The sequence below is a fragment of the Parasteatoda tepidariorum genome, chromosome 5, assembly GCF_043381705.1.
Source record: "Parasteatoda tepidariorum isolate YZ-2023 chromosome 5, CAS_Ptep_4.0, whole genome shotgun sequence".
NCBI classification, from domain to species: domain Eukaryota; kingdom Metazoa; phylum Arthropoda; class Arachnida; order Araneae; family Theridiidae; genus Parasteatoda; species Parasteatoda tepidariorum.
The window spans coordinates 75,621,571-75,649,260 of record NC_092208.1 but is presented as its reverse complement, the minus strand read 5'-3'; the positions used below and the strand labels follow the sequence as shown (position 1 = coordinate 75,649,260).

The 27,690-nt window shown below is 28.6% G+C and overlaps 1 protein-coding gene across 1 annotated transcript; it reads right to left on the bottom strand.

Annotated features, from left to right (window-relative positions):
• Window positions 1-633: 633 nt before the first annotated feature.
• LOC107450293 (uncharacterized) lies at window positions 634-25,693 on the bottom strand. Its single transcript, XM_043047536.2, has 7 exons — window positions 25,365-25,693; window positions 22,993-23,127; window positions 8,783-8,938; window positions 6,936-7,068; window positions 5,437-5,576; window positions 4,276-4,352; window positions 634-1,553 (listed from the first exon to the last, which is right to left on the bottom strand). Exons 1-7 carry the CDS (start codon window positions 25,519-25,521, stop codon window positions 1,479-1,481), a joined length of 873 nt encoding a protein of 290 aa, XP_042903470.1. The 5' UTR covers window positions 25,522-25,693; the 3' UTR covers window positions 634-1,478.
• Between the last annotated feature and the right edge of the window lie 1,997 nt (window positions 25,694-27,690).

Genomic DNA, 27,690 nt, shown 5'->3' with positions numbered 1-27,690 from the left:
CAGAACAAGATGGAGTGAATCTGTGACTCCTTAATTAAGTTATTGCTAAAAAAATTTTGAAAAATATAGTGCTTTACTGTCTATAAATGGTTGTATATATGTGTGAATAAATGAGCACAATTATTATTTTTTTGAAAATCATATTTTCTTGCACTATCTAATAGAAACAAGTTTATAAAAAATTCATTTTAAGATTAGTTTCTAGGATATAATTCAAAAATTTAAAACATAACACAAATACAGTTTTCTTTAATATGATTAGAAAAGTATAAAAGTATAAAAACAAAGATATTAATGTGTAAAAAGATATAAAGAAATCAATAAACAAAAAGGAATGTAAAGTGATGGACTCTATAAAATGCACTTTAATGACTAGGTATGAAAGCACCACATTTAAATAGACAAATAAACTCATAAATAGAATTACTAAAAGTGTATGCTTGGCAAGAGCCACTTTTCAATATTAAGGAGTAGAAATTAAATTGTTTTTCTTCCAAGGAAAAAGAAATAATACTTTTACAAACAATAATTGCGAAAAACGAAAAGTTCTTTTTAAAAGGTACTCAAAATATTAAATATAATTATTTTGCATAATTACTCGTGCAAGTAATTTATATTGGGAAGCAACATATATTTTTCGTTTCTAAATGTTATGCAATAAAAAGGAAATTTTCACTAGGGCAACTTTTTTTTTTAACTAAAGAAAATTAGTATATTTGCACCATTTATTATCAGATTGCTAAGTTTTATTTTTCAAATATTTTTACAATACTAATCACAAACAACAGTTTGTATATCTATTAATAAAGATTTCAATCTAAAAAATGTTTACTATGTATAAAAAATTAAAATAAGCAATGAAATAAATAGTTATAGTCAATAGTGACAGTTCATGAGCATTTGCCACATTTTTAGAAGATAGATACGATAAAACATTCAAAATAATCTCTGATACAAATACTAATATCAAAGTAAAATAACTTTTAATAGGTAGTTTAAAATCTCTCTATTCAAATAATTGTAAAATGATATTTAAGACTCCTTATAGTAGTAAAATCAAACTACTATGCTCAGTACTAACTTTAAGAAGTAAACATAGCAAAAATGCTATTACACTAAAATTTACAATTATTACTTTTAAAAAAAAAGGAATAAAAAGTTATTTTAATAAAAGTATTCTGCTTCAGCGAATAAACTTAAATAAAATAATAGGTAAGAAATAAATGAACTGAATTCCTAAATAGCCTAAAACAATGTACTATTTAAATTATATCATCAACAGCAAGATTCAAACATCCACAGAATCCAGTCATTTTTAGCCAAAAGCAGTCATAAAAAGCAATCAATCACATTTAAAATTGTACTTGGCAAAGTTTTCACTTCAGAATCAACAAGCAAGCTGCTAAGGCGCAGTGTAACCAGATGCTAAACTTTTATAAAATGTAGTTGCTGACCAAATCCCATCTCTAGGTTAGCTTTCAAACTGTTGTTGTAGAGCCAGTGTTTCTCAAGCCTGATTGTTGGAGGGCTTCTTCGTAAGTTGGAGGTGGGGTCTGCAATAAGAATAAAGTAACATACAGTAAACAAGTCTCGACATGTTTTATGTATTTTTAAAAATAGAAAATAATTCTAACAATTGGAACAGGTTTCTATATTTGGAGTACTTACAGAAATAATTTTTTTAGAAATGCAATTAACAATTGCGACTTTTTTTAAATGCAGAATAAAAAAAGCAATGTACAAATATCTCATTTTTGCAAAAAAACTGATTTTTTTCAGAGAATTACTGCCAAATATTTTTTTATTTGGAAGCAATGTAGAGCAGATCTGACAGAATTTTTAATGTATAAATTAAATGGAAAATTTTTACTTTGCTGACTTTTTTTTGTGTGTACGTTAGTGTGTTTCTGCTCTAAACCTGTTTCTAATCAAACATTATTGCTCTCTGCAATATATTAGTACTCATTAAAATAGTGCTTTAAGCTATTCCAAAATAAACTTCATTTAAGAAATTTAGAAAATTTATGCAATAACTCTCCTATAGTCTGTTCAACAAGAACTGATGGTGGAAGTAAACATAAGGGTTGCTGTTTGATCGGCAATGTTTGTCACTTCAACGGTTTCATCGCTGAATGGGCGATTTCGTTTGAATAGACAGAGCTTTCGCTTTTACAGAAAAACGAAAACGATATTCAGTTTTTGATACCTAAAAATTAGGTAAGAAAGTGCAAAATTAAAATATTTACATGAAAATATGTTTCTAATTGTTTCAGTAAGCACATAACTTTATTTTGAGAATAGCTTTAATGTATTTTTTTTTAAAGTTAAAATTAAATTAGTTTTAATATATTTTGCATAAGTATCTATGCAAAACATAACTTTTATAATTTCATCGTAAAAATCTTACAGAATTGAAAGAATATGTTAAAAAAATACTCTTTATTTTCACAATTAAAATTTTTTTTAAAATTTTATTAAAAGTTAAATAATATTTAAAATAGTTTTATGTTTCACCGATTGATTTAAAAATATATTTGAAGGAACTTCATTTATTTCTATTTTTAAACTGTTATCTTTATTTTTCTAAGGGAAATATTACGAAAATAATTACACTAAAAGAAACTTGAAACTTTTTTATATGTCTCACAAAATCTTTAGTTAAGAAAAATATACCCACTTATCCTATAAAAAAAGCAGTTTGTAAACTTCGAATTCAATAGGTTTTTGAAAATGGAATGAAGTAATCAAAATTAGTTCATTTTAAGTAGCATTTGAATTTTCGTAATTAATTAACAACTGTACCGAAAACAAAAATAATTATATTAAACTACGCAAAAAAGAACAAAATTTTAAGAATTACTGAATTAACGATGGATTAATCATAATTAATCATGGATAATAATGAATAATTATATAATTAAAAAGTAAAACTGAAACTAGGTAGGTTTCTGATGTTTGAAGTCTCATTTTTTTAACAGGAAATAAAATGTCGTTCTTTTAAAGTTTGGTAAATCAGAATCATCGTTCACAGCTTTGAGAACTTTGTTTATTGTCGAAATTCCGTTACGGCATAAAAAATCTTACAGCATTTTTCTTTTCTTCTTACAGCATTTTTGTTGAAATCGTCAATGTCATCCAAAAAAGTTTTACGAGATTTAGTCCTCTTCGGTGAATGTAATATACCATCCCTTTTATATTCTTTAATAATTCTGAAAACAGAGGCTGAGCTAATTCCCAATACAGAAGCAGCATGGTCAGCCACATCAATGATTGGAACATCTGGTTTTGAATTCACTTCTGTTTTATAAATGTTCTATATTATTTCCTTCTCAGCTTTACTTATGCAAGATTTCTTCTGCTGTTTTTTAGGAGGACTTAAAACACCAGCAAAAGACACCACGGCGAAACAAACAACCCTTTAAGACAGTGTTTCCCAAAGTGTGGCACGCGTACCCCCATGGGTACAGTATCAGTTTAGTGGGCGTACGCCTGCTTATGCAAAATATCTTGCAACAAACAAAAATTTCAAAAAAAGTTTATTTAAAAGCAAAGCTAGCCATGAATATTTACGATTACGTATTTTACTATTGGATATTTTTTGCAGAGTTAACAGTTAAAAATTAGTAGTGTCAACAGCCAGTTGTGATTTTTAACTTTTGGGCAATTTGCTTATAGTAAAAAATACACTCATTTTTTTATTAATGGTACACAGCGTTACGAAAAATTTAGAAAGGGTACACAAAAGACATAAGTTTGAGAAGAAATTTGTAAGAATAACATAAATAAGAAAGAAAATAAATAGAATAAAAGTTTTTAAGAAATAAAAGTTTTTGCTCTAAGAAATAAGAGTTTTTGCTCTAAGAAATAAAAGTTTTTGCTTGACTGATAGGCGCTATTTGCCATTATTCTAGCACCAGGCAGACAACGGTATCGCACAAAATAGAACTCCGCTTTGTTTACTTTCACTATAAGTTCACGTTGAGCAGACTATAGTCTGGTTAAAAACATGTATTTTTTATGAAAACGAATAAAATTCCTTTTCATACTAAATTTTTTTTTAGCTTAAGTGAGAAATTGGTACTTGAATTTTTGTATATTTTTAAGTGCAAATTACAGCCCTTTTAGAAGGTCCTTTTTATTCCAATATAATACTAAAAATAATTTAAATTACCCATAAATTACAGAAAAAAAAGTTTTTTATTTTATTCATTTATACATTCCTAGTTGCGAATAATAATTTCTATTCAAATAAATAATAATTAATTGATAACTTACAACAATGTAATCTTTATCTCCTAAAGAGCCAGGAGTAGGAGGTGCAGTTGAATTTCCATCTAAACAAGCAAAATCACCTAAAAAAATATATATAAAAAAAATCATTAACCTGCAAGCAGTTACAACAATATAGTTGTTTTTCCCACTCAGTAAACTATTCAGAATGGATACTTAACTAAAATAAAAAAGAATTTGCATTAAAAGCTAAAGCATATTTTTAAATANATTTCATATTTAATTAAAAAATTATTTTATTTTATCCAAAAAGAATTATCATTATTATTATTTTTTGATGCTTCTGTTCTCATGACTGTGTGAAGTCGTCCACCTCCAGTGGATAACTCCCCATGTTGGGGTTCTGGGCAATGATATCGCCGACACTCTGGTTAGGGAGGGGATAGAAGAAACTTTGATGAGTTCAAACTCACTCACCTTCATGGAACTGGCATCAAAAAAGAAAAAAGAAGACAATGTTTCCTGGCTTGTACCCCCCCAAACATCACTGGTACCAGAGCACCCGTCCATGAGGTGCACTCAACATTCGGTGCAACTGCAAGGATCAGACGGTGCTTACCAGCCGCCACCTTAAGTCTCTTTCTTTCGAGGGTAGTGTTAAAATCTTCCCAAACTGCTCCAGGTGACACAACATGCAGGCCTCCCCCCAACATATCCTGGACTGTCTTGGACTGGACAAGAGGGACATTCTAGAAAACCCACTTTTGGTGGCCGACTTCCTCTGGGTCATGAATTGCATGGACAATGTTTAGCCCTGCTAATTCTGGGGATTAGGAAGTAGTTATTAAATGATTCTGAAAATTATGCACGTAAATGTATTTCTAATTAAAAAGAAATATGAACCATCAACAATTTTTTTTTAACAATTGACATATTTTTAAAAAAATATTTTATGAAAATAAATATAAACCTAAGAATTAAAAAAATTGATTGTTAGCATTAACACATGCGGTTCATATGTTTTCCTATTCTCCATATAGTTTCTCTAAAACAAAAATATGATATTGCAATATAAAAGTAAGTTTTATACTTATACGTAAATCTATGGTACAAACTAAATTTTTTTTTAAATACATTAATAGATTAAAGACAATACTGTAGTGTAGGATCAACTCAGAAAAAAGTATAAGATAATTTTTTTCTTACCTGCACATGGAGATGTAACACTGAATTGGGAATCGGAATAAGGCTGACTCTGAGAAGGAGCACTTGTGGTGCTGAAACCAAGATCAGGAGAGAATTGAGAATCCTGATCATTATTACAGCCTGGACGAGTCCATTTTTTTCTGCAAAATCGACAAAAGATGTGACATTTACTAAATGTATTAATTATTTAAGCATTTCAAGTACTATTAAACACATATTATTTTCATTAAATAACAGTAATATAAATTAGAAAGGAGGAAAATGTTTTTCATTAAATAAGATTTAATAAAAAAATTAAAAGAAGTCCCACTCTAGTTTTCACGACCCACTAAAAAAGCTCCACCTCAAAACTATCTCTTAGATAAGAAAATTATCCAGATTCCGATAACTGAAATGTATTCGCATTTAAAATTATTGTCAATAGCAGTGATGGGATGACGTTGACTAATCCTAACCTTGATTTTTGAATAGTCTCTAAAAACCATCATTGAAATGCCAGTTTTGAATCAAATGGCTAGATAGTTAATGGAATAGAAATGAGCAAAAGGGTAATGCATTCCAGATGATAAAAGAACATTTTAATAAAAAAAAATTCATATATAGTCTTATTTTGGCTGTTTAAAAATGTCAGCAGCAGTCAAACAGTGAAAGAAATGTTGTATTAAAACAAATGGCTAAAAAAAGAAGAAGCAAATATATAAAAAATAAGTTCGCGTTTCATAAATTTCAAAATTTTGTTTTATTTTAATTCATTTTTACATAAATGAAAATGTAAATTAATAAATATTTCAACTTAAATTAATGTATAGGTAAAACAAGGCACTGGTTTCATTGGTCTGCGATTGAGCATGTAATTTAAGAGTCGAAAGTGGATGAAATAATACTCAAAAACAACTAGTAATTTCTTTTTTAAAGGAAATGGTGCAATCTTTGCCATAAAGAAGATACTTTTAAGTCTTTCAATTGTACTCCTCTATTGTGAGGAGACATCTTATGACTAATTATAATTTTTTTTAAAAAAAGTAAAATGGTTGAGTACATAAAAAAATCCCACTCTCCCACCCCCACAAGAAAAAAAAAAAACATGCTAAGTTAGTATATATCATTCATAATGAACAATGCACATAAGATTCAATTTAATATTAAATGACTTAGTGTAATAACGATTTACATTATAAAATATCAAAATTACCTGTTAATACACATTTTAACATTAGTGAAATTCATATTATATGGAATATCTAAATATTTACGTATTGAAATATTCTAAAGATTTACAAAATTATTCTTAATTTATTATAAACTTTACAGCCAAACCTGCCAAGTTCATACTAAATTTCGATTTGATAAAATCTCTTGAATTCAATAATCTGCTTAAAACAAACCTAGAATAATTTATTACCAATTTTCATCAAATAAACTTGATTTTAAAAAAATTAAGAAGTGCTTTATTTCTCAAAGCTTCAAAACGATTATTATTTAATTAAATCGAAAATTACCTTACAAGTTGAAAAATGCCAGCAAAACAAGCTAACAAAGCTAAGCCACCAGTCAAACAACCTAAGACAATATGAACAGGATCCAAACCACTGAATATGTGAACGAAGTAAGGATCAACTTCAGGCATAGGAGCTGAAATATAAAAGGATATATGACTAAAAACTGACTATTAACTGAATATGACTATTTGCATAAAATTTAAAAAAAAAAAAAAAAAAAAAAAAAAAAAAAAAGAGAGAAAGAAAACATTTTGCAACAATTAATAATTTTAATCAAATTTTTATTTGAGCGTTTTTAAGTGTAGAATAAGCTAGAAAAATGCTACAAAATCATAATTAAAAACTTTATATATCTTTGATAACTTAAGATTCAAAAGTTTCATTTTAACAGTATAATACAATTAATTCACAGTAATTCAATAATATTTTTACAGCAATAGATTAATATTCATAAACTTTTATGTTGCTGTAAAACACATAAAGTGGTTTCATTTAAATCTAATGTTTTAATAATGAGGGCAATTTTGCATTTCATAACCATTTTTTTAGAAAAAAAGATTATGTTATGAAGAGTTAGGAACAATGTAAGTAGTCATTAGATGAGGAGGATATTTATTTATTTTCAAAATTTTTGAGGGTCATTTCAACAAGACAAGGGTTGACTTAACTATTTTCCTGTTTTTGAGCCAAAGTTTTATAATGCTATGCGTTTTTAAAGGTCTCTTCAGACATGCTTTTTGCATTGGAAACACAAATCTGAAAATTCGCACATTCGAAATTGCTAATTCTTAAGAAGTTTTTAAGAAGGAAACTGATCCAGGCAAACAAATGATATAAAGCAGGAGGTAAATTCCAATTTTTGATTTAAGCTACAATGGTTCTGATTCATAAAAAACGAATTTCCTGATTCAAATCTGGTCACGAACTTCTAAGTTTATACACTAATTTAACTTTGGCTATCATTACCTATACAAAATCTGGGAAACAAAAATGGTAGCAAAGTTGAGACAGCCTAAATTAAGGATAATTAATTTTGTACAATTTACTCACACACAATGGTACTTTATAAGGACTCTCTTTTTTGAAAAAAAAATTAGATTTTCACTCAGTCTTGATATCAGATGTAGGTATCAAATTTCATAAAATAAAAATTTGGATATTGAAAGATTGCTGTATTTAGTGTGAATCGGGACACTAATAAAATCTGATAAATATGTATACAACAATTTACCCATAATTTGGAAATAAATGTCTCCAATTTTTCACTAATGAATGCATAATTCTAAAAATGTTTTTCTAAAGTTGTTTATAATGATTCTGTAGCAGTAGCTGAAACACTTTTACTAAATGTGTACTAAATTGATCAAAGTTGCAATGCACCTACTTCAAAATGGGTTTCTGGCCTGCTGCAAGCTTTATCCAAAGGCATGAAAATAAGATATGACCAGAAAAATGCCTCAATTATAAGGAGTATGTATACTTCATTTTGCTGGAGGATGGATTAACTTTCGAAAATCAAAGTTTCAGACATTTACATTAGCTGGAACATTACTTTATTGTTTAACTTAATAAGGAGGAAAAAAAATTCAATAGAATTTTTTTCCAGAAAACTTACTAAATTTTGGGGAATATTCAAAAATGTACAAAAACCAGGAGAATTTTCATTAAACCAGTAGACAGGGAGCAACAGACAAAATCCTGTAGAGTTGGCAGCCACGCATTTTTGATACATGCACGATTTTATTGAAAATGTGGAATCCATTAATTTGGTTATTTAAATTAGATCATTAATTATTATGAATAAATGTTTCATTAAAATAATTTTTTAGTTTTGCACCACAACTTACTTTTCAAACATAACTTCATACTAGAATTATTTTCCAATGTTTCTAAATCATATCCAGCTGTACACTGACACCTTTGTGACCACTTACTGCAGATAACATTATGATCTGCTTTTCGGCACTGTTCATTTTCTAGGCAGTATTCTCCCATGCCAACATCTAGATAATGAGACAAATAATTTAGAATTACCGCACATTAAATAATTTAAAACAATCAAAACAATTCATTAAAAAAATATGCATATATTTATACACCGAAGAGCCATTACGTAATGACCACCCTCCATCTATAACAATGGGCTCCCCAGGTTTTCATGGTTTCTCGCCCAGGAACAATGTTTTCATGGGGCACATTAAGACCCATAATCCTCATAGAACAATCCCTGACGTCTGTAAGCTACTTGAACATAGTTGCAGACCAGGTTCATTCATTCATGGCAACAGTTTTACCTGCGGTGGATGGTGTTTATCAACAGGATAATGAACCATGCCATAAAGGTCGAATCGTCATGGATTGGTTTGAGGAACATTCCAGTGACTTTCAAGTCATGTCTTGGCCCCCAAATTCAAATGACCTTAATCCAATGGAGCATTTGTGGTCCTACTTGGAAAACCAAATTCATGCTGCCACGCCACCCCCTCGCAATGTGAGGGAATTGCAGGACCAGTTGGTGAGCACTTGGAACCAGATAGCTCAGACTACCTATCAGCATCTTGTGGAATCAATGCCATGGCGGGTGCTAGCAGTTTTGTGGGCTAAAGGTGGTCCTACATGTTATTAGCAGGGTAGTCATAATGTAATGGCTCTTCGGTGTATATATACATATATGCATAACAACATTTTATGATAATTATTTCTAAAAATGTTAATCATTATGCCTTTTAAATATATTTTTTAAAGGGAATAAACCAATAATTATAAAAATATAATGATTTCTCTGATAAGTTTCATTTTTTTTTTCAAATGGACATTTTCAAACCATATTCAACGAACAACAAATTAGCCAAGGGAATTCAATTGCTTTGAGTTCAATCAATGAAATCTGTCCTTAAAAGTTGAACTTTAACATACTGATTATAAAGTTACACATTTTTTTAAGATTTATATAAATAGATAAAAGATGTCAAAAAAATTTTAATTTATATAAATTACAATATAATTATTTTTAACACCATACTTTTTCCTAACCAAAATTATTACATTTTTCTAAACACTAAAGTTAGCAATATATTCTTCGCAACACTAAATATTGAAATAATCTTCAAATAAGTTTCAATACGATGCAGTTACTGGGTTGATAAGTTTTTGACAACTATCAAAAACTCGAAATTTTGAGGTAATTACTAGGTATTATAAATATGACGTATTTTACAAATAAACATATATATTGAATTACAGGTGATCAATTAATTATGTTCTTGAATTATTTTGACATTAAATTCTCTTTTTAATTTGACCCTTCTCAAAAACCTGAATTTTGGTGTAGAAAATATTAAATACAGATAAAAATAAGTAAAACTTAATTTAATCCATAAATTTAATTATTGATTATAAAAATACAAAAACAATCCTCTTATAAGAAAACACTCAAATTATACTTATCATAATTAAAATCAATTTTTATTTACTCCCATTTTTACTCTCCCCTTCTCCGAAGCATGCAATTACAAAGGAATAGTTGTGAAGCTGACTGCACTTCCAATTCGTATTTCAGTTTTATATGAATAAAACCAAAATTATTCTTTTGATTGATGATGAGTTGCATGAACTAAAATGTAGACCTATTAAAACAATTATAACATGATAAACTAACATGTGATTAGGAAATTTATCCTGATAACTGTTACCTGAAAATTAAAATTTTTATTTACTAGTCAGTGGCAGGCAGAGTCAGATGTGCCACTTTTTCCACAAATCTAATGAGTTGGTCGGTCATACAACAGCCACTTTTTTTGCTTGAATTAAATTGTATGTCTTTAAAAAAATTTAATAACCGATGGCTTATAAAAAGTTACTTCACCGATAATAACAATATAAATAAATGAAAAAATTTACTAACTTAAAAGATTGTTTAAAAATATTTGGCGAGGCAAAATACCTTTAAGTGAAATATCTATAGTGCGGCTTTCAGGAGAACTCCTCCAGACACCAGTCTCGCCTCGTGGCGGGTACTATGGTTATGAGGAAAGGTCACTTTGAATAGGGGTGTGGGGTGAATAGTTTTGTCTTAATCTTAGTGTAGGTCGTCATGAGTAAACCAATCGACACCTTCTTTCCTCCATTAGAAATGTGCTCTCGCTTGTTACCATAGCAGCAGACTTTCAGTCTGCAGGAATTCTCCTCAAAGCCGAAATATAAATTGTTAATGAACTCTCTTTCCATATGAATTTTGCCACTCATTTGGATGGATTCTGAAGAACCAAAATTGTGAAGGGAGACATTGGACATTTTAATGAAAATTCTGTTTTTCTTTCTGGATTTATGCACTTTTATCATTAAATTTTTTTTTTTAAAAAGTAAAAAAAAAAAGTGACTAGTTGGTTATTTAATTTTCGTTGCCACTTATTTGTTGGCTCGACATGTGATGAGGTGTTATTTTCAAGTCTACTAAGAACTGTACTAAATATTACAAGTAACTTAATTAAACTCTTGAATTGATTGACTGAAAAAGTTAACTAATTTAAATTGTAATAGTTTACTTTGGAGGGAATATATTATGGTTATGATTTATTGGAAATATTCATAAGCAGGATTGAAAAAAAATTTCAGAGTTTAATATTTATTTAATCACAAAATTTTCTTTCTTTTAGATTGAAATTTCCTTCCAATTTTCCTTTTTATATATATATGTAACATAAAAAGCTTCGATTGATATTTTTATGTTATTCCTTTTCTGTAAATACTTTTGTTTTATTTTATTATTCCAATCAAACACTTTCTCACACTTTTAAATTCACATCCTGTCCTTAAATCTATTTTTGGCTCAAGCATGCGTTAATTAAAATTAGGACATTTTCTCCTTTGCTCTTTGTGGGAATCGCTCGACCTATTTAATAAACCAATTACAATTACAGTGCCCGTCGCTAATAAAATCAGCCGCTTTATAAAATCAAATCCGCAAGACCCGAATCGTTACAATATTAATACATGTTAAAAACATCCTTTAATAAAATCAACACCGCCGCTTTTTAAAATCAAAATTTTGACTACCTATAAATCAAAAGTGCGATATTTCAGCTTTTTTTGTTCTTATTTATAAAATTTTATTTTTTCGAAGTTTAAAGATTTTTTTAGAAGAAGCAACAGTTACTCACAAACCTGTGAAACAGGTGTGGTTAGCACTTTCCTGCGATATACATAGTGTAAGAGTTAAGGAAAAATGTGGGTGGTAAGCGGCGAGTTCATAGAAATCAATTTATCAATGTTAATTCCTTGACTTGAATGAAGTTTGGAGAAACCTATCTCACTCAACAGGGGGTCGAATTCTTATCTTACTTTTTATTGAATGAACCATAGAAGGGAGAGAAGTTTCTTTTGTTATCTATCTTAACAGAGAACATGAATAGATTTCCAAAAACTGTCTGTGCGCATGTTCCATATTATTTAGGCGAGGCCATTTGAGTAAATTATAGTTAGAGCACATATCATTTTTAAGTTCGTTTGGTGCTAAATTTTATCAGCATGCCGAAAAGGAAGGATTTGAGTCTTAAAGATAAATTCGAAGTGTTGCAAAACTATGATAAGCTTCCTAAATGTAGTCAACGTGAAGCTTCAATTTACAGTTTCATTATAGAAAAATGGTTGTTCAAAAAATCATTAGTGACATAGACTCTGACAGCTCTTCGGAACTCTTAACTGCAAACAAACTATCGAAATCCCTTACGATTTTGGAATCAATGCATTTGATTCGTAACTCATGGGACATTGTTTCAACCCAAAGAATATCAAATTGCTTTAAAAAGTGTGGATTAAGCACTGGTGATGGAGCTGATAACTGTTTCGAAGAAATGCTCAGCAATGAAGAAAATGATATGGACGAGAATTTTTCATGTTACGTAGCTATTGACGATAACCTACAAACATCAGGAGAAAAATCTGATCCTGATATTGTTACTGACATCAAAAATTGCAAAGTTATTTCCAATCAATAAATGGAGGAATCAGACTCAGAAGATGAAATAAACTCATCATTTGCTCATCAACAAACTTGAGGCAAGCTTTAGAACAAAGAGGAGGAAATATCGAAAACTATAAAAACTTCTATAAACTCTCAAATGATGTTGAAAAGTTAATTTTAAATAGTGCAACTCAAGCAACCATTGATCGGTTTTTTTGCAAAAATTTTGTAAATTTAATCTTATGTAGGGTTTTACTTTATTAAAATAATTAAATTAGTTGAATAAAGCTTTAATGTTGTCATTATTTCAGCTTTTAAAGTGTGTGCATTTAGAATATATTTTAAAAATGCAATTTTTTTTTCAAATGTTGAATCGCCTCTTAATAAAATCAGCCCCTTAATAAAATCAAGAGAGCATAAAACGAAAGTGTACTAAGATTTCCCTTATTCTCTAAAATGAATCATTTAACGGATTTACTTTGCAAGATTTCCCTAACTTATAATCGAGAAGCACAACTTTTCGTGTCCACTTCTATAGCTAATCTCTGTCTAATAATTAATAAATAAATTTTGTACCCTCCTATCCTGCCAAAGACCTGTTTTAATCCTTCCACTTGGCAATGACGTTACAAGTAGTCAGAATAAAACAGTAGGGAAGGGGGTACAGTACATCAATGATATGTAATATCTTATTTGAAATTAAATAAATTGGAAGAGTGTACACTAAAATATGGAATAACTTTAAATCATTCATTAAAATCATCAGTTGGAAATTTATCTGTCGAATTCTTAACTCATGTCAATGATAGCAATTACATCTTCCAACTCCCAACAACACCTGATTGCATCATATTAAATGGAGCCTAGTTACAAACGGAGTGAAATTGGGCTTGCAGAGCTAATGTCAAAAATCTTTGGCTGATCTTCAACTCAATATTTTTATCTTCACAGCTACTTCAAAGTGAAGGAGAATGCTTAGCAAAGAATTTGCAATGCTGCGAAAACTTATTGGAAATGGATGGACTGCTGCACCCCGGAATGGTTTATTTAGATGTTCGACATTCCCTCCCTCCTACTCAGAACTCAAAGAAATAATTTGCTTCAATTTCTACTTCACTCTCTGTGTTAATTTATGATTCATCTTAAGGAAGAAACAATTTTTTTCCCCTATCAACTCTAATCTTTGCTTTTGGATTGTGTTTATGGAATTTCATCGAACTTTATCTATGATATGTTGCGGTTTTCAAAATATCTTCGACTAATTTCAACTTTTTCATGTATCCCTTGTGGGAATTTTTTTTTTTACAATTCTGTTTAACTCAAAACATTTATTTCCTTAATTTTTATTGATTAATTAAAAAAAATACTCACATAAATAAACAAAAATAATAGATTATGATTATAATTTAAATTTTTTTTCTTCTCATACTTGATGTTTCAATTGAAAAAATTATTTTTTATACATTGATCATATTTACTGTTGAAATACTTTTTCTTGAAATTTTTATTTTCAGTGAATTGATTGTTTTGATTGGCATTAAAATGTTTGGAGAAATTATTTTCATATTTATTGTTTTGTGTGTTACAGTTTCTATGATTTATTGATTAGCAGAATTTATATTTTTGCTTTACTATAGTGTTTAGGGTTAAGATAAAAATTCAATTAAAAATTTTTTCTCTTCTGAATGTAATTACAATAATTATTGAAATTAATTTTTAATATATGAATACAATTGCGGTGTGGCAGAAATTATAAATTAAATCAAGAAATGTTAAAACTAATACAAATAATTTGGTAAATGAATAAAATACTTCTTTTTAGAATTTGAATTGAAGAACAACCAGACATTAATGCTTGAGTCCAACGTTGGTAATTAGTTCATAGCTCTGTTCTAGCTCAGTAATTTCCGTAATCAAATTATTTCTTTATTTCTGAGCTTTAATTCCAACATAAAGATAGGAAAATGATCAAACACAAATCGAAAAGTAATAGTAACCAAATACACTTAAAAATATGTTTAAAATAGAAATGAAAATATTAGAATGTCCTAACACCCGATTGTGACAAACTAAATTACCAAATAAGATCTCCGCACAAAAATCACTTTAAAAAATATCCGAACTAAACTTTTTGAAGGTGTATTACAATAGTTGTATGATTATTTATTTTGTATTGTATAATGTATGTACATATCAAATTTCCAAAATATGTTAATAGGAGGTATAGTCCCCTCTCACAGGCCTTGCAGCGTGATTTCATACTTGAAGTAAGGCAGTTTATCATTTTTGTGACAATTTTATACCTTCCGACTCCAGCGAGTGTTACGCACGATCATGCGTGTGGATTACAATTGTTGAATAGTTATTTGTATTGTTTTGTTTCAATGTATGTAATCGACAAAGTCTGTAAATTCTAAATATTTTCAGTTGTATGATTATTTATTTTGTATTGTATAATGTATGTACATATCAAATTTCATTAAAATCGGTTCAGTAGTTTTAGAGATAATCAACCAAGTCTGCAAATTCTCTTTATTTCTTACTCCAGCCGATCTATAAGACTGCACAATTATAATCGCAATTTTTACAATCTCATTTAACCAATAATTAGTTTAAAATTCAAAGTTAATCAAAGTTTAAAATTTTAGTAAACATCTAGCTTATTTTTAAAGTGAACATAGTTTTCCACGCCGTAAAAGATTGTTGAAAAGTTTAAAACTACTTGTCTACTTGTACAAATTCTTTTGATTAAACAAACTCATAGGTTGTTTAGGAAAATAATTCTTTTTAAACCTCAAAAATTATTTTTTTAAAATAATAAAAATAAAAATATGCCTCTCATAACTTATGATAAATAAAGTACATACGAAATTTTAGGGCTGTAGCTGCATTTAAACTGAAAATATTTCGCACGAAAACTAAAAATATTGATTTTGAGGAACATGAGTTTAACGTTTGTGGATTGGCTTAATTCTGTGAATACATGCTTCAGATAAAATTCAATAGTCACTCCAAAAGTTTACTTATAACTTATTAAAATGATAGTTTTCTTTAAAACTGGTCTATAAGAATACAAATTTTATTTATTGTTCACGCTAAATAATGTTTTAATATATTTTGAATAATATGTGTATAGTAATNTTTTTCCTGCGGGGGATGGTGTTTACCAACAGGATAATGCACCATGTCATAAGGGTCGAATCGTCATGGATTGGTTCGAGGAACATTACAGTGACTTTCAAGTCATGTCTTGGCCCCCAAATTCACATGACCTTAATCCAATGGAGCATTTGTGGTGCTCGTTGGAAAACCAAATTCGTGCTGCCACGCCACCCCCTCGCAATGTGAGGGAATTGCGGGATCAGTTGGTGAGCACTTGGAACCAGATACCTCAGACTACCTATCAGCACCTTGTGGAATCAATGCCATGGCGGGTGCTAGCAGTTTTGAGAGCTAAAGGTGGTCCTACATGTTATTAGCAGGGTGGTCATAATGTAATGGCTCTTCGGTGTATATATATACATATATGCATAACAACATTTTATGATAATTATTTCTAAAAATGTTAATCATTATGCTTTTTAAATATATGTTTTAAAGGGAATAAACCAATAATTATAAAAATATAATGAATTCTCTGATAAGTTTTTTTTTTTTCAAACCATATTCAACAAACAACAAATTAGCTGAGGGAATTCAATTGCCTTGAGTTCAATCAATGAAATCTGTCCTTAAAAGCTGAACTTTAACATACTGATCATAAAGTTAAACATTTTTTTAAGATTTATATAAATAGATAAAAGATGCCAAAAAAAATTTTATTTATATAAATTATAATATAATCATTTTCAACACCATACTTTTTCCTAACCAAAATCATTATATATTTCTAAACATTGAAGTTAACAAGATTCTTTTTAACACTGAATATTGAAATAATCTTCAAATAAGTTTCAATGCAATGCAGTTACTGGGTTGATAAGTTTTTGACAACTGTCAAAAAATTTTGGAATAAGGATAGTTATTAGGTATTATAAATATGAAGTATTTTACAAATAAACATATATATTGAATTACAGGTGATCAATCAATTATGTTCTTGAATTATTTTGACATTAAATTCTCTAAATAATTTGACCCTTGTTAAAAACCCAAATTTTGGTGCAGAAAATATTAAATACCGATAAAAATATGTAAAACTTTACCTAATCCATGAATTTAATTATTGAATATAAAAATACAAAAACAATCCTTTTATAAGAAAACACCTAATTATATTTATTACATGTAAAATAAATTTTTATTTACTCCCATTTTAACTCTCCCCTTCTCCGAAGCATGCAATTACAAAGAAATAGTTTTGAAGTCGACTGTACTTCAAATTCGTATTTCAGTTTTGTATGAATAAGATCAAATTTCAAAATTATTCTTTTGATTGATGATGATTTGCAGGAACTAAAATGTAGACCTATTAAAACAACTATAACATGATAAACTAACATGTGATTAGGAAATTTATCCTGATAACTGTTACCAGAAAATTTAAATTTTTATTTACTAGCCAGTGGCAGGTAGAGTCAGATGAGCCACTTTTTCCTCAAATCTAATGAGTTGGTCGGTCATACAATAGCCACTTTTTTAAACTTTTTTCGCTTGAATTAAATTATATTTAAAAAAAAAAAAAAACATTTTAGAAGTAACCGATGGCCTATAAAAAGTTACTTCACTAATAATAACAATATAAATAAATGAAAAAATTAAATATTTGGCGAGGCAAAATACCTTTAAGTGAAATATCTATAGTGCGACTTTCAGGAGAACTCCTCCAGACACCAGTCTCGCATTGTGGCGGGTACTACGGTTACGAGGAAAAGTCGCTTCGAATAGGGGTGTGGGATGAATAGTTTTGTCTTAATCTTAGTGTAGGTCGTCATGAGTAAACCAATCGACACCTCCTTTCCTCCATTTCACCCCCATTAGAAATGTGCTCTTGCTTGTTACCATAGCAGCAGACATTCAGTCTGGAGTTCTCCTCAAAGCCGCACCGTAAATTGTTAATGAACTCTCTTTCCATATGAATTTTGCCACCACATATGGATGAATTCTGAAGAACCAAAATTGTGAAGGGAGACATTGGACATTTTAATGAAAATTCTATTTTCTTTCTAGATTTATGCACTTTTATCATTAAAATTTTTCTTTTTTATAAAAAAAGGGGAAAAAAGTGACCAGTTGGTTATTTAATTTTTGTTGTCACTTATTTGTTGGCTCGTCATGTGACGAGGGGTTATTTTTAAGTCTACTAAGAACTGTACTAAATATTACAAGTAACTAAATTAAATCCTTGAATTGATTGACTGAAAAAGTTAACTAATTTAAATTGTAATAGTTTACTTTGGAGGGAATATATTATGGTTATGATTTATTGGAAATATTCATAAGCAGGATTGAAAAAAATTTTCAGAGTCTAATATTTATTTAATCACAAAATTTTCTTTTTTTCAGATTGAAATTTCCCTCCAATTTTTCTTTACATATATATATGTAACATAAAAAGCTTCAATTGATCTTTTTATGTTATTCCTTTTCTGTAAATACCTTTATTTTATTTTATTATTCTAATCAAACACTTTCTCATACTTTTAAATTCACATCCTGTCCTTAAATCTATTTTTGGCTCAAGTATGCGTTAATTAAAAGCAGGACATTTTCCTCTTTGCTCTTTGTGGGAATTGCGCGACCTATTTAATAAACCAATTACAATTACTAAGATTTCCCATATTCCCTAAAATGAAACATTTTACGAATTTACTTTGCAAGATTTTCCCTAACTTATAATCGAGAAGCACAACTTTTCGTGTCCACTTCTATAGCTGATCTCTGTCTAATAATTAATAAATAAATTTTGTACCCTCCTACCCTGCCTAAGACCTGTTTTAATCCTTCCACTCGGCAACAACGTTATAAGTAATCAGGATAAAACAGTAGGGAATGGGGTACGGTACATCAATGATATGTAATATCTTATTTGAAATTAAATCAATCGGAAGAGGGTACACTAAAATATGGAATAACTTTAAATCATTCATTAAAATCGACAGTTGGAAATTTATCTGTCGAATTCTTCTTAACTCATGTCAACATGTCATTACATCTTCCAACTCCCAACAACACCTGATTGCATCATATTAAATGGAGCCTAGTTACAAACGGAGCGAAATTGGGTTTACAGCGCTAATGACACAAATCTTTGGCTGATCTTGAACTCGTTATTTTTATCTTCACAGCTACTTCTAACTAGAGGAGAATGCTTAGCGGAGAGTTTGCAATGCTGTGAAAACTTATTGGAAATGGATGGACTACTGCACCCCGGAATGGTTTACTTAGATGTTCGACATTCCCTCCCTCCTACTCAGAACTCAAAGAATAATCTGCTTCAATTTCTCCTTCACTCTCTGTGCTAATTTATGATTCATCTTAAGGAAGAAACAAATTTTTTTCCCCTATCAACTCTCATCTTTGCTTTTGGAATTGTGTTTATGGAATTTCATTGAACTTTATCTATGATATGTTGCGGTTTTCAAAATATCTTGGACTAATTCGAACTTTTTCATGTATCCCTTGTGGTAATTTTTTTTTTTACTATTCTGTTTAACTCAAAACATTTATTTCCTTAACTTTTATTGATTAATTAAAAAAAAAAACACTCATGTAAATAAACAAAAATAATAGATTATGATTATAGTTTTAAAATTTCTTTTTCTCATAATTGATGTTTCAATTGAAATAATTTTTTTTTATACATTGATCGTATTTACTGTTGAAATTTTTTTTCCTGAAATTATTTTCATATTTATTTTTTTATACGTTGCAGTTTCCATGATTTATTGATTAGCAGAATTTATATTTTTGCTTTACTATAGTGTTTAGGGTTAAGATAAAAATCCAATTAAAAATTTTAAAAATTTTTTCTCTTCTGAATGTAACTACAATAATTATTGAAGTTAATTTTTAATATATGAATACAATTGTGATGTGGCAGAAATTATAAATTAAATCAAGAAATGCTAAAACTAAATACAAATAATTTGGAAAAAGAATAGAATACTTCTTTTTAGAATTTGAATTGAAGAACAACCAGACATTAATGCTTGAGTCCAACGTTGGTAATTAGTTCATAGCTCTGTTCTAGCTCAGTAATTTCCGTAATCAAACCATTTCTTTATTTCTGAACTTTAATTCCAACATAAAGATAGGAAAATGATCAAACACAAAATAATAGTAACCAAACACACTTAAAAATATGCTTAAAATAGAAAGGAAAATATTAGAATGCCCTAACACCCGATGTGAGAAATTAAATTACCAAATAAGATCTCTGCACAAAAATCACTTTAAAAAATATCCAAACTAAACTTTTTGAAAAATATATATATATACATTACGTCCAGAAAGAAAGAATGTAAACAAACAAAAGGTACCTTGCAAATTAACCAAACTTGCACTTCAGATTAAAAATAAGGAAAATAGCTAGGTCAATCAAATTTTAAAAACTGATTTACCTTAATACCATATTAAATTTGAAAGCTTTGTTTTAGATTTCAATTAGTGATTGTGTTAAACAGGTTGTAATGCAAAATCACCTTTTCTGATTAAAAAAGCAATTTGACCTTACACATTTTTCCAGAAATCCGGGTTAATGATTGCGATAAAAATACCAAGAAAGAAAATAAAAGTATAAAAAATATAGAAAGTAGAAAGAAAAATAAAAGAGAGAAAAGAAAAGAAATAATGTTAAAGAAGGCAAATTTTGGACACTAAAAAAAAAAAAAAATTCAGATATTTTGCTATTAAAGTGATAAATATGAAAGGTAAATAATAAATAAAGTGAAATAAAGACAATACTGAAGTCTTGGACTTCAGAATAACAATCACTGTGTCATTTTTTTTTTTTTTCAAACAAGGTAAACAATAATAGTCTAATTTCAGATTGAAATTTTTCCTGTAAAACTGTTTTTTGTATTATGTGTTTTACATTTTTAAAATAAGTTTATAAATTTTTATCATCTTGATTGAAGAGTTAACTTAAATTGTGTTATTATGAGGAATACTTGGAGAATAACTTTGTTGTGATCTTCAAACAAAAGACTTGGAGCTGAAAAAACTGTTAAGTCATAAAAACTGTTGAAAATGAAAATCTTAAATTTGCTGATAATGCTACAATTTCTAATTGTGTTACATTTTTACCAAGCGTACAAATGTGTTAATAATGCTATATTAAATGAAATAGTTTAGTATAGCTGAAATATCATGGTTAAATATCCCATAGATTACGCTTTGAGTGGTCACCATTTTGTAAAAGACAAAAATAAGAAACAAAATTCTCTGTATTTTCCCAGTTTGTAAAGAAAAAATCAAAATTTCCTGCATTTTCCCAGTTATTTTAGGTGATATTTAAATTCCTTGTATTTTTCAGGTTTTCCCGTTCTCCCTGTGGAGTGGCAACCCTGTAAGCAGCTAACTTTCTTCCAGTGAATGCTGAAGAGAAATTAGAAATTTTCAACATATATAACAGAGATAACAAAGGAATTAATGAATTGTTATAAAAATAATCCACTAATTTCGACTTAAAAAAACATAAAAGTTACTGGCAGTTTCAGAGTAGTCAACTAATCACTTGAACACTAATTAAAACAATATGCTTGCTTACATAAATAGACAAATTATTTAAATTAGAAAATAATTACTCCAAAAAATTATTTTTAAACAACTAACAAAAAGATCACAATCAATAGCACACTTTTTGTGCAAATAATGGATATGGTATTTTTATTGTTTAATCAAGTAATTTCTTACTTTAGGAATTGTTTTAATTATCCATTTTTAAATTAATTTCTAAATTCTATTCCAAAATTAGAGACAAATATCTAAAAAAAATCTTGATCAGAACACTCGGGTAATCTAAAATTTAGGTGATTTAACCTTTATATTTTTGAATCACATTTTAATAAATATAACGTTAAAATAAAAGTAAGAAATAACGCATTGTAACAAGGTTTTTGTATCTTTTGCCAATAATTTATTTCTAAAAAGAGTGGCCTCATGACCTAAAACACATAGCATAAAGCTGTAAATTTAGAATTTAAATTTAACATTTAGTTAGTTTTTTATAATACATAAAATATTTACTGTTCCAGTGTTCCTTTTACTTGAAAACATAAGATTGTGTAACAGATAGAACAGCGTCAAATACTTATTTATTTCATGATTAAATAGAAGATTAAAATATTTATTTGAAACAATAGAAGATAAAAATTATTTATTTGAAATAGCCACAATTGACTCTAAAAGTATGTAAACTTTTACACTCATTCTAATTAAATAAACATTTCTAATTTTTGTAAAAAAAAAATTTCCAAATCTATATATCTATGTCCAAATGTTTTTAAAAAAATAAAAGTTTTGAGAAAACAAAAATAAATTAACATAAAAATAATAAATCATAATAAAAATAATAAATCATAAATACATAAAAATAATTTATCATAAATCCAAAATGGCTCTTACAAAATTGAAAGATAATGAGATTTGATAAATGGCCAGTATTTAGAAATAAAACATAGATAGAATCGAGAAGAAGAAAAAAAATTAGTTAAATAGAAAAATAATAATCCTTGATAGTTAATAAATTATGGCAAAAAGAATAATAAACAATGTAAGATTAATACAGTATCAATAGAGGCTTTTTTCAAAAATTAAAATTACTGCAAAATATTAAAATTATAATAAAAATATAACATCATTCAGGGTATTTTAATTCAATAGAATATAGTTATCAAGAAACATTCATAGCACCACTGCTCAATAATAAATTTAAATATAGAATAAACTTTAAATTATAAATAAAAAATAATTATGGAGTCTATTTTGGTTTCCAAAGATCTTTTGCTCAGATAAATTTAGATTCAACCAAAAGGGTGATAGAGGAAAATGTCTACAACAACATGATTACTATGAAGATGATTACTTTTCTTTTCAAAGAGACATGGTTTCAGAAAATGAAATGTAAACTAATAAGTAAAAATGATTACTCACAAGGTAAACAATGATGATGTTGCTTCATACGAACATTACCCTCGGCACAAGAGCATTTACCACTTTCTGTATCACACATGACATCACCAGTGATATTGCTACAGTTATTATTGGTTGAGCAAGACACATCAAAGACTACAACAAAAAAAAAGTCATGATTATAAATAAGAGAATGTTACAAATTAACACTCTATAGAGTCAACAAAATAATGACACAAATTTTTTTCTATAACCGTCGTTGAACAGTCGAATCAATTTTAGGGTTGCGACTATCATTGATAAACTCCGTAGCCTTGTAATTTTGAACCCAATCCAGAAGACAATAGAATTCCTGGATGAAGTATTGGGAGAAATTTTCCTTTGTGGATGACTTTTTAGTGGAATTAACCCGTATTTGTGTTGCATGAAGAGGAAAAACCACAAAAACCTCCCTCAATTAGCCTGATGGCAAGGGGCTCTAACCTGTGATCTGTCAACCACTGTGGATATTTTACATCAGCACTGTAGTTGGTGAGAGCCAGGTACGAAATTTGGCATGCCCAGCCGTCACTGGGATTCAAACTCAGGTCACCTCATTGTGAGGCAAGTGTTCTATCCTCTGAGCTACCATGGCCCATAACATAACATTTACATAAAAAGAACGAACTTCATACAAATAAAAAGCTCTAAAAACAATTCAAATGTGGGTAGTATTTTCTTGTTATGGTACCAGCGCCAAAACAATCCCCAAGTTTAGGTTACTTAGCGGCAGTGACATGCGAAAAACTAAAAAGGCCTTATTAGAAAAGGACCAACTAAGGGGATATACCTTGTTACCACCCCCAGCTTTATAACTAAATGTTTTGACCCATTTCTAAATTGCTCCTTCGTCCTCATAAAATTCATACAAAAACATTTTAACATGTTTACAGTATTTTATCACGGAAAAATGGGATCTTGCCATATTTTAATATATTTTAAGCAGGGTTGGAGTTTTTGCCAGGACAGTGGCAAAAATCTGGTAAAAACCAGCATAAACCAAATTATCTAAATTGCTGATTAAATATTATTACAAAATACTTGAAACAAATTTAAATCAATCATAAGGAATAATAATTTTGATACATTACATGAGAAAATTATTTTTAAAATATTAATAATAAATGTAAGGGAAATAATTTTAAAAAGATTGGAAGTTTTTGACCTCTTTTCATTTTCGAATCTTTAAATAAATGTTTTTTTACAAATTGTATTTTTTTCACTTCTTCATAATAACTTTTGGTATGTATTATTTTACATTATGCCTTGAATTTTGTATTACAAGAAAAAGCATTATTCTCAGAGCAAGTTATAGCCACAATTGATGCTAGTAAATAGTGGCACAGTGTGCAAAATTCTTGTGAAATTTCCAGAGAATTTTGTGAATTAATGTCTCATTTACACTCATGTCCTCCTAGTAGTGCTATCATTGAAAGAGTGTTTTCGAATTTTTCATTTGTACATTCTAAAATTCGGATTAGGTTGACTAAAATAATGCTTCAAAACTAGTGTTCTGTTATGCTATGTTGAGACAGCACACATTGTATTGTGATGATGAATAAAGTATTGAATTTGTGCAAATTTAAAAAATTGCATTGATACTTGCATATTTTAATTAACTACACATGTTGATAGCTATTTTATGCTTTAAATTATAGTTATATTAATTTAAAATAAGCTCATTTCACTGAAAAAAAGAGACTAATCACTAATTTTCCGATAAATAATGTTTTAAACTAATAAAATGATACATAAATACATTCTAATTTAATTATGGAATAATAATTTTGTTTAAATTATATATATTTCTAGTATACTTTTCAATTTGAGGAATAATTTTGTATCAAAAATGTGTTTTTGTCCTCTCATCTTGGAAAATATAGGTTTTTGCCAGGACGGTTTTTTCAACTGCGGCAAAATCTTGCAACCCTGATTATAAGCGATTTTTGAATAGTTGGTTTCAGTAATCTACTCAGTAAATTTAGAGTATTTTGTTTAATTAATAAAGATTGATTGACACAGTTTTAACACATGAAGAATTAAAACATTGTGTGTATGAAATCAAACCAAGATTGATAATAACAAATACATAAAATTACAATTGGATGAAAATTTCAGAAATTTGGAAATATTTTAAGAATTATGCTAGAATTTTTCCTCTTGTACAATGACAGGGTTTTCAAAAAATTTCACGAAAATTAATATGAAAAAAATCTCGCTTAAATATATATTTAAAGAACAGTATCATTTTTACAGAAGTATACTTGGTATCATTTTAATACAATAACCACAAAAATGTATAGGAACTGCTATAAATACTATTAGATATAGCCAGTAACAGAATGAATAATTACCACTTGTAACTGCTAATACACTTGAATTTATAAAATTATTATATAATATAAATAAAATCAAGAGTTTATAACTGTGTCTTTCATTGAGACATTTTAGAGAGTTCGATGGCCACTTATTACTTGATGATTTCGATGTAGACATTAGGAAGTAAAACATACAAATTTCACTTCAATGCGCTTATCTTCATAAAGAAATATAATAGAGTTTCGAAATAATTTGCTGCATGACTCATAATAAGCAACAAATTAATTCATGAATTCAATTTTAATAAATACTATTTTATTTGTTTACAACCCACTGCGGAATAACCGCCATCATGTAAACAAGTGTCAAAACTTGATGCCATTTTCTTTTTTATAAAAGATATTCAAAGGTTTGAAACAAGTTGCACTGTAGCGTTTTTCAGACATGCAGAAATGTAGGCGCAAAGAGAGCTTTTATTGCATATTGCAAGAGAGTTTTTATTATATATGAGAATGTGAAGGATTCAAATTTGGAGTTGGGAATGAATATGTAATTGGTGAAATATGTTTTCTCACGAAAAATTCGCTATGGTTCTCTCGTGCATCTGCGGATGTTGTACAAGCAGTAAGAATGGCCCCTCATCATGTTTCTCCGGCTTGTATATGGTGGTGCCATCTTTGTAGCAGTGTTCCAGTTTCTTTTAGCTTTGTAGGCAGTGATGGAGTTGTGGTGGTGAAATTTTTTTGCGAGTACGCAAGCCACTACCTCCTGCGGAGAATAATCGGAGCAAAATAATCTCAGCAGTAATTAAACGGTTTTCAGGATCAATCATGTTCTAGAAAAAAAAAAAAAACATTAAAGTTTAACATTACTGACTGAAGTCGATTAAAACATTAGTAGAGTCGATTGTTGTAGTGATTCGGATCGGATAGATTATTATTAATCCAAGTATTATTAATTATACAATAACAAAAGGAAAATTAAGAAAAAATACAAGTTTTTCTAATACATTTTCAATATTTTTAAATGAAAAAAGAAAAAGGACACTTTTCGTTTTGATTGCAATGTTGTTAAAAAAGTGTTATTTAAGAGGAAGGTGGCAAATTTTTTTAGGGATACGTAAAACTTCGCATACATAGGTTCTGCGCATAACTTCGCATATAAAAGTTCTTTCTTTTATTTCTACAGTAAAAGCTAACAAGAAATAAAATGTTGGATCCTTGATGAAAAAAAAAAAAANTTTTGAAATTGTAATTGCTGTCTTCGTGTATATATCTGAAATATGTAACTGTTCAAAAGTATTTTTAATTTTGCTTTATATAGATAATGCCGAACAATTTTGCAATTGTTAAGTTTCTATTGACTGATGAGGTTGCAGTTCTGCCAGTGACCTGGTTGTCAACAAAGGGATGTGTGTAGCCTCCTTTAAAAGCGTATGAAGTAATGAAACTTGCTTAAAGCTGTTAAAAATTCAAGCCCTCGACCCCGAAACTCAAAATATTTTTTTTTCTTCACACTACTCGGTGCTCAAATCTGTAAATCAACCAAAAGAATTCTTACCATGGTTCTTGCACTGTTTCTCCAATTGTTGTCCCTTCCAGTGTCTTTTGGCTTCAAACTTATAGGACCATCATCTTCGTTTGAAAAGAGAAGCTCATACGAAATTCGAGGGGTTTTAGATTGGTATCAGAGATCACATTTTAACCCATAATGGGTCAGATTCCCCACTTACTTTAAATTAGAACACGAATTTTTTATTAAAAATTTTCTTTTATCACCCTTTTAGTTAGTATTTTCTGTATATCATTTATAAATATTCAGAAATTTCTGTGGTTACTCAAATTTTTATAACAATATAAATGACTTGGAGGCTGAATTCCTTGCTTGTTTCTCATTCATCATTGTTTTTTTTTCCTTCCTTTTTTTCTTTTCTTAAACGTCGATCTTTTCCAGTAGTATAATGAAAATTTTGCTTACAAAATATATAAGTATTGTACTTTTATGAAAGAACATTTTGTCAATTTGTTTATCGTAATAAAATGAACGATTATCAAGATTCAAAAAATTAGTATGAACATGATAAAGAAAATTCACCTAAGAAGTACAGAATATGGTACTTCCTTATAATAAATAAATAAATGAGAAATAATTTTACTCATTAGCGTGATTGAGGACATTTCAAATTAGGGATTGGTTTTTAAATCTTTTGTATTTAAATTTTCAAAACGCGCTGTCTTTTTTTACGAAAATTAACCCATACGTAATAACGACAGAAGTCCTCATAACCAATTAAGAGACCCTAAGCAATTCATTTCAGGTTACCGTTCAAACGTTCAAATTTCTCTTAAGATATTCACACTA

Bases quoted from the DNA above. Each gene is read 5' to 3' on its own strand.
- LOC107450293 (XM_043047536.2), bottom strand. From the start codon at position 25,521: ATGTTTTACTTCCTAATGTCTACATCGAAATCATCAAGTAATAAGTGG. The intron at 8,939-22,992 runs GTGAGTAATCAT...CTCATTATCTAG, and splicing joins ACATCATCATTGTTTACCTT to ATGTTGGCATGGGAGAATAC. The intron at 1,554-4,275 runs GTAAGTTATCAA...TTCTTATTGCAG, and splicing joins GAGATAAAGATTACATTGTT to ACCCCACCTCCAACTTACGA.